At 38.4% G+C, this 8,769-nt stretch overlaps 1 protein-coding gene across 1 annotated transcript; it reads left to right on the forward strand.

Moving 5' to 3' along the window:
• The first annotated feature begins 6,068 nt into the window (after positions 1-6,068).
• On the forward strand, positions 6,069-8,768 carry LOC145440596 (DNA-directed RNA polymerase II subunit RPB7). The gene is made up of 5 exons (XM_080318251.1): positions 6,069-6,224; positions 6,280-6,389; positions 7,411-7,621; positions 7,952-8,089; positions 8,614-8,768. The coding sequence occupies exons 1-5, from the start codon at positions 6,213-6,215 to the stop codon at positions 8,659-8,661; spliced, it is 519 nt and encodes a 172-aa protein (XP_080174377.1). The 5' UTR covers positions 6,069-6,212; the 3' UTR covers positions 8,662-8,768.
• The last annotated feature ends 1 nt before the right edge of the window (position 8,769 follows it).

Below are 8,769 nucleotides of genomic sequence, written 5' to 3' on the forward strand. Positions count from 1 at the left end.
GGCTTACTATTTCCATACATACTATCACTCTCTCCTGCCTAGGCTGCAACTTATAAATATTGCTGCCGTACTCAAACCATTAGAATGTAGCATATTATCATGAATTTCACACTTGGTTAATAAATCACGAATCCATGCCATTGCGTGGTGAATTAGCAGAAGACGGGATGGCCTACGGATTGCTATAAGTTGCTAGTAACAGGTTACAATGCAAACTACAAATGCTATGCGGGAAATACGTAAAAAACAATCGTTCCGTCATCAAATTACATCTTGCAAACAGCACCTTCATTTCCTGAAGTGCCATCACAGGCCGATCCTCTACGCTAAACACTGGACAGTATATTTCATGGTGAAATTACTGATATTCTCTGTCAAATACATTACAATTTTATATCTCTATTGCAAGTTGCAAGAAGTTGGACGCTTGAACATTGAAGAAAAACGAAACATCAAATTCTAGAAAGATTTAGAAATTTGGCGGGTATTTTTCTGCATTCTATTGTAACATAGTGTTCATGGTCTACCTAGCCTCGGACACAGTAGCCTACTGCAACTTATATACCATACTGCTTAAAAGTAGCCTTCAACTCGTTTGAGACCAGACCACTTATGTGAAAGCTAAGAAAACATTTTAAAACAAAATTCGTTAAATTTAGACAGTAGGATTTAGAGAAATTTGTTAGTAGAATTGAGGCTAGCAAACAGCAAAGCAGCAGTTCTTTCGCAAGCAACACAATGATCAAAATATCGCTAGTGGTTATTAACGGGACTTCGAACTTTGGCCTAGAGACACTCCAATAGAATCACGTATCAACGCATAACATACATCAAAACATAAGCAGTAAATTTCACATTATACATATTGAAGTTTCCAATATTAGCTTTTGAGTTGTATAAGATCGTCTAAGCACGATTTGGGTCAATTTTGATTTGATTTGGAAAGTTCTACAGTCTGGAAAATTTGTTCTGAAATTTTACCGAGCCTGAAGCTAGAAGGTTGAGAAGCAGAGAGAGAGTAGTATTGGTGGATCCAAAGCATTATTTCTCGATTCGAGATGAGCTTCCTGCTATATCTGGACAAACGAATAATTTGACAGTGATTAAGGAACAACTGTTAACATCATAACAGTGACATTAATCATAACAGCGGGCCTAACTCAAAATTACATACCAGTACGTCTTGTAATTTAGCAATTGTCGATATAGAATATTTAATCATAACTTCTCGAAATTGCAATCAAAATACACAAAGTCCAACATATAGCACTACTGTAAGAAATACTGGTATTTGAGAACCACACCGGGAAGAAGTATTGTACCTATTCTGTCCAGAAAATTTGTGGCAATTATTGATAAGAAAATTGTGTATACAACTGCTGAATTCGTGTGGTAAAGGTGACAAGAACCACTGTTGAATGATTTGGAGCTTACACATCTCCGGAGAATTGATTCTTTGACAGCAACTGGACTGAAACAATAACTGCATTTAACATCGTTAGGTTAGGACATCAACTGCCATACAGGGATCTATATAACTCGATGTCACAATACAACACAAAAACTAAATGCACTAGAAATTCTTTGAATGAATTTTGAAGACTATGATATACCCCACAACCTACATTATATATAGTTTTATTACGGACCCAGTTTTATATTTCAATAATTTTGTCAAATGCTAAATCAGGGTGGCCAAAGCACAATACTTTACTACATATTATTACCCTACCAGTATTAGTTCTTCACAGACACTAAACATACTATTCACCATTTCAGAAAGTTGACTTGCCTCAACCATTGCTTCTACGAGTGTCTGCTCAGACCAACAATACCTTGAGGTTATATCAAGATGTGATTGCATAACAGTAACAGGTACTATAGCAATGGTATTGCATCATTCAACATGCCTCAGACCTTTACAAATATTGCAGCACTACGAAAATACACAAATCGACCTTTATCCATTGAGCAAGGCAACACCGGGCAAAGTACAAACTCCAATGAAAGTCCCAATTGACCATAAAGAAAATGGTATGTTGACATCGCAAATCAAAAAAATAAAAATAAACAAAATGCATCATCTCATCATCATCATGCATACCGCTTATTAAGGAAACTACAATTAACCACAGGTGGTGCTAGACAAGTAGCCTACCAATAATAGACAATGGCCCCCAATCAGACCAAACTTACTGCAGAAGTCGTAAAGGATGGACATTTAAATAAAATATCTTGAATAAACTAGAAATTTTCAAGCTCCAATTGAAATAACAGATCCAATATCTTCTATTGCCAATTAGCAACTCCAAAAATGTGCTAGAGCTAGCTCTGTGAGGATATAATTTATCATACTTGAACCGTAAACCAGCATTGACACGATAAAGATGTGGCAAAGATTTTAATTTCAAAATATGTCATACAATGCAGAATAATAGTTCAAAAACCAGTGGCATCTAGTCAAGTAGGCTTACCCAGAATCAGTAACCCACCATTCTTTCGGAATTGAAAATACTAATTGAACAATCAAGGCTGATCCCATTACAGCATCCATGACAATTATTCATAAAACCAAAGACATGCATCCGCACAAGAAGGAAAAGCCATTTCCTAATTCAAATTGGTCAAGTCAGTAAAGTAACACGGAGGCTAATATGATTGGCTGAATAAGACCTGTTTGAGACGTCATCCTAGTAAATGAAAATAAGCTATACTCTCTTTGACATGGTGATCAAATATTTGCTTTGGCGTGATAAGGAAGGCTTTAGCCGTACGTGATGTGATAATTCTGGATTTATGATGAGCTATCAATGTGATTACATGAAATGACGAAGGTTCAAGGATGTCTCGTCTTTAATATGATTTATGAACGATATTACACAATATTTAAGGTAGTATTTAAGGTACACATATATTGCAGTAATTGTGGTTGCACGACATTTGAGGACGAGACACAATGAAAAACTACACTTTAGCATGCAAACACTGAGCATGTCACTTTATATCACCAAAACCAACTCTAACCATGGAATTACCGGAATTTAGCCTTACCCTTACTTTACCGCAAATGCTCCTGTGTATCACAGCCAATAGTCTTGCGTTCACTGTGCATATGTTCACAAACCAATTTTGATACGCGTTACTAGTAAGTAGAAACTATTAGTTAATAAAATGATTACAAGAAAAAATTCTTCCTTCAAAGTCATTTTCAATAGGCTAAGTACTGGCAGGTAGAAATCCTACTGATCAAATATGAAATTTAATATATAATATATATTATAATACAACAATGTGGAACCATTACGACACGAGGCATATTACGATACTGGATTACAAAAGAAATATCGCAAACAATGCGGCCAAATAAATGAGCCTATAACCCATCAGGGACTTCTAGAAATTCCTGTAATCGATATGAAAATTTGACTTATCAAATATACAAGTGTTTAATGTAGGATAAAGCGATTTTCAATGAAAGGTAATGTTTGCAGAAAGGTCTGCATCCTTAGAATAGGGGTATCTCCAGTAAAACGCTGATCTCACTATTGTAAAATGATGAAAATCTATACTTTGTTGCCAATCGTTGGCAATAATGCCATAATAAGGGAGGGATATCGTAAGTCAGGAAATAGCCTACCAGTGTTGTGACCTGGGACAAGTCACTACTTTCGAGTGGCTATGTCATTCAGTCCTACACCAGGCATCTAAGAAGACACAAGCCGCGGGTGATTTATTTAATGCACTGACAATGACGCTCATATCATTATAGTTCGGTCTAGGAGTGGCGTAATGGCTGAAATACTGCATAATTGCCTATATGTGTATAAAGGAGAAATAAGGTTCGAGTGTTTCAAGTAATTTCATATTCCTCGCGTGCGTCAAGTCCGGATTGAGTCAACTAAAATAACTTCATTTTGGCGCCCGGTTTGTCTCCTTAAGTGTTCTGTTGAGATAGTTGAGTCAGATTTGTCGAAAAGCGTGATTTGGCTCAAGTCATTAAACACTGGACTGAATATGTCCAATTTTTAATCAAGTATCTTTAGACCACAATCTATTTTATAGTTGGTTACACGAGATAGAAAGTGTCAGTGTAGTGAAAGCTTCTGAATGATTTCAACTTTCTAGCTCGTGTAACCAACTATAAAATACATTGAGGTCTAAATACACTAGATTACAAATTGCTCATATTCAGTCCAATTATCCCAATATATGCAGCACATCATTCTCCGAGATCTCCACTCTCTGACATCGGAACTAGCTTAATACGCTATACCGGCTACAGCCTACGATGCGAGTTTGTAGCAGAACTGGATAACTGGAAAATTTTTAGCTAATCAAAAGTATATATAAGAATAAGAAATATAGATGGTTTTTACAAAGTAAGAATAGAATGAATTTGCGAAAGGTTGAAATCTGAAATAAATTCCGGATTAGAAAGAAATACCGGTACATAAAAAATCAGGTTCAGTTCATATCAATTCACAATTAGACAATCATTCTTGAGCATGAGAATGGAAAATGTCTGTACAGCGAGCTTGGCTGTTCGGTAGCATTTTCTGGAAAGTCAGAAATTATAATTAAAATTAGTGAATAGAAACATTTCACAAATTATTGGATTAGAATACCCGTGTTTCGCGCTTAGTAGAAAACTATAGAGTCCTCCGAGTCTGATGGTTATAGTAACTAACGGCACGGGAGCATACCATCACCGGTTACCAAAGCTTTCACGGTATTATCTGTCGACAACAAACTAACAATAGACAATACCTACTTACCTGGAGACGCTAGTCGCTGGTATCTGGTCTGAGCTAGTTATGTCATCATGACACTTTACTATCGCTTTCTTCAAAGCTCAGCTTGAAGACTGAGCGAGAAAATAAATCAATCACTCATCCGTCACATTTACAGTACATAATAGAGCTTTTCTTTTGATAGAAAATATGCTGTATGAATCTCGGCGTATGAGTAATATTTTATATGTATATCCAGAAGTTGTCGAAGTAGCCATCTTTGGTACTCAAGTAGAAGTTGAAGAGCGAGATAGTGTAATGGTTATGCGTCCGGCTTCTCGAGCGGTAGGTCGTGGGCTCGATCCCCGGCCGGGTCATACCAAAGACTCGAAAAATGGTATCCGCAGCTATCCTGCTAGGCGCTCAGCAATCACGGATAGCATGGAGGAGAAAAAAAACGGGGGCGCAGACTAGATGACCTCATGGGGCCGTATCGCAACTCCGTCGCCAAACGCATCTCGATGGTGCAGGCGAGAAAGAATATCATATCTCTCTCTCTCATGTCCTCATCAATTTCTACTTGAGTAGCGAAGTGGCGATAATCAAGTAAGTAGAAAAGTAAGAATTGTAGGCCTAATTTTGTCTAGAAAACCGAAATCTGTAGTAGAAGTAGAATTGCTCCAAAACATAACCCATTGAGGAAGTAGTGCAAGTAGGAAAAATCTACTTCGAGTAGAAGTTGGAGCAGGCCTCTACTTCGTTACTGACCATGACCATGACCATGACCACCTTTGTGTATATCATATCAGCATAGCCTTTGTAAAGGCTATGATATCAGGTTCATACTCTCTGTGCGATATCAATCGATTTTTTTTGGTGGAAGTTGTTCTCGGCGGGTAAATTCAAATTGTAAAATTTATGCATCAGTTCCATTGCGGCCACTGTCCCTCAAATTTCAACGACAACTTCACCTCGGTATCAAAAGCGTGAAGTAGCCTAAAACATCGAATGTTTACATTCAATACTACAACACACGCGCGCGTCCTCGTCGTCCAACTACCCTAGGATCAGGACTAATTACATCCACCTGCGCAACAGTATCTCTATGCGACAGTCGTCGAGCATGTCCACTGTCCAGATTGAAGTCGGAATACGAGCAATTTCTACTGAATAAATACTAGTCAGGCAGTGCGCACGCGCCTTATCTACACATGTTCTAGTCTGAGGCGGGTGTCTAATTAGAATGCTACTCTAATTCGCTTCAAACCCTCCTGTCTTCTCGTTATGTCGCAATACAAATATGAATTGATCTGAAGAAAATTCTATAAATTACTCCGGTTAGGGAACCTCAATGATTGGTCAACCTTGACTACTCACGATCGCTATTTTTCGGCACCGGCGCTATTTATAACTTAGCTTTGCTGTTGGCGTGTCGAAAATTACTTGGTTCGGATAGGATTACGTGTGTTAACGTTAAACGCTATGTATTATCACGTGAGTCGATTACATTGGACTTGACAATGCGATTCTCATTGCCTCAAATATTTAGATATCTCTGGAGCACGAAATTCTACTGCACCCGCGCTATTTCGGTCCTAACTTACTACAAACTGTGAAACAGAAGCTTTTCGCTGAAGTCGAAGGCACTTGCACTGGAAAGTATGGTCTGACATCCAATTTACACTTGAATAATTATTATATCAGTACTACTGCTGCATTGGCATCACACTTGAAGTGCACACCCGATTTCTGATGAAGTCCTGTTCCATACTAATTTTTAGAAATATTTACTGAAATCAAAATTTACCTCAGCTCACTGCACAATCCACAGTTCAAATTTTAATCAGAAGGTGCAGTAAATATTAATATTTGACACTGATGTATGATTTTGTTGTTGACTTTCTCTACCGATTACCTATGCACTAAAAAAATATTTTACCAATTTGGTCTCAAATTTGAGACATGGGGATGATTCGGTCTCATTTTTAGCAATTTCAGTCTCACCGATGAAGTGAGGTCTTAGAATTAAGACTGATTCGGTGTTTTAAGACCATATTTAATTGTCACGATCATTCAGTTTTTGATTCATCCGTTTTGTTGGTCTCGTTTTACTTTGTGGTCTTGAAAAATGAGACTGGAAAGTTGACATGGGCCAAGAGCATAAGACATAACTAGCTTTTTGAGGAAGTTTTTATGTCAGTATTTATGGTCTTGTATTTAAGACGAATTTCGCTAATCAGTAAACAACTTATCAACAATGAAACTGGTGAATTTTGAACTATTCAAGTCGTTTGAATAACGCTGCTGAGCTTTTCAAACACTAAAAATTACATGAGCATGAGACAATGCATGCATTTATGGTTAGCGTAGTGATTACTACCTGTCCATGAAATTTTTGAAACAATCATGGTTTATTGCAGAGGCAAAATATAGCCTACATGTGATATCACTGTCTTATTCTTCGCTCTATATTTCAAGTACTGGTACTGATAGACCAATAACGAGGTAACTTTACTATACCTCAAAGTTGCAGTGAAATACCTTGTCTGGGTGGTCTGCGTCTCGAGCCATATGACTTGTACGAATCGACTCAATTTGATTTGAGTCATTTCCCGTATTTAGGAAAAGGACTCCATGTCGAGTCACCACAACCCGGACTAAAGCTAAACCTCTGTTGCAGGCATGGCTTTGTAATAGCAGTGACAACGATCGATAGTATCGGAGATGGTATGATCCAGCCCGGCAGAGGTTTTGTGTTATACCCCATCAAATACAAAGCCATCGTTTTCCGTCCGTTCAAAGGCGAAGTTGTGGACGCGGTTGTCACGCAAGTGAACAAAGTAGGACTTTTCACTGAGATCGGACCCATGTCCTGTTTCATATCTAGACATGTGAGTACACAACTGTGCATGCTCAGACTTGTACTAAGTAACAATCTATATAGCTGTTTTTTTTAGCCATTCTAGTTCTAGTTGCTAAAAAATAAACGAAAAACAAAACACATGTTTGCGTGAATCGTGATATCGGTGGTCTGTTGTGTGATGTTCTTGCCGTCATTGCTAGCTCAAAGTTATCACTATACTAACAGTTTTACTTGCTGATTTTAGAAACTTGTGAGTATAGTTCTAGCTGTAGTTGCGTATTTTGTATATCCAGTGGTTTGTACAAGTCTGTTTAATGGGCAGCCTGATTTCTGACTAATAAAATACTCCCGCTCTCAGTCTATTCCGTCGGACATGAAATTCGACCCGGAATCGCATCCTCCGTGTTACAAGACAGAAGATGAGGACACAGTTATTCAGCAGGACGACGAAATTCGGCTCAAAATCGTCGGCACGAGAGTCGATGCAAATGATATTGTACGTATTCAAAGATAAAGGTGGTTGGTTACAAAGTTCGGGTCTCACTGTAAATGTATTTCTGTTCGTAGATGTAGTGTCCTAAGTCATTTTGCACCAAACGGAAAAATGAGATCGTGCAATTTTGAAGACCCGCTTTAACGTAGTTAGGTTGTGGTTGACCTTTTTTTCATGGTCCTGTAGTCACTGCCGTTGAAATCCAGTTTTTTTCATGGTCCTGTAGTCACTGCCGTTGAAATCCAGATTTTGCTCCATTTGTGGCGTTTTTGAGTTGTGCCTGTACAATTGCCTGGCTGTCAAAGGTACAAAGGTGGACATATTGGGCGTTCCCGGTGGACATTTTCGATTTCTTGAAAAAGAAGGACGTATGGTACACCCAACTTACGCGACCCACTCGCAGTAATGTTAACATGTCTCGGAAATTGCTACTGCTACTTGAGTAGGGGCTCATGTGAATGCGGACTACTTTTGGCCACCTTTCCTCGAAAGTAACATTGAACTGACGAAGCGCATTATGTTTTCAGTTTGCAATCGGATCACTCATGGATGACTACTTGGGACTTGTCAGCTAGCATCGTATGTGGAAGCCTGCGGTGCTGTTGAAGAATTTACTTCAGTCACGGGCTCATCGTGATGTATGAACGAAATAGACAACATCCACACACAAAGATTCTGCCACG

The sequence above is a fragment of the Botryllus schlosseri genome, chromosome 6, assembly GCF_051294905.1.
Source record: "Botryllus schlosseri isolate E-star chromosome 6, Bs_hap1, whole genome shotgun sequence".
Taxonomy (NCBI): domain Eukaryota; kingdom Metazoa; phylum Chordata; class Ascidiacea; order Stolidobranchia; family Styelidae; genus Botryllus; species Botryllus schlosseri.

Coding starts and splice junctions, on each gene's coding strand:
- LOC145440596 (XM_080318251.1), top strand. Junction 7,622..7,951: donor CCTGTTTCATATCTAGACAT/GTGAGTACACAA, acceptor TCCCGCTCTCAG/TCTATTCCGTCGGACATGAA. Junction 8,090..8,613: donor GAGTCGATGCAAATGATATT/GTACGTATTCAA, acceptor TTATGTTTTCAG/TTTGCAATCGGATCACTCAT.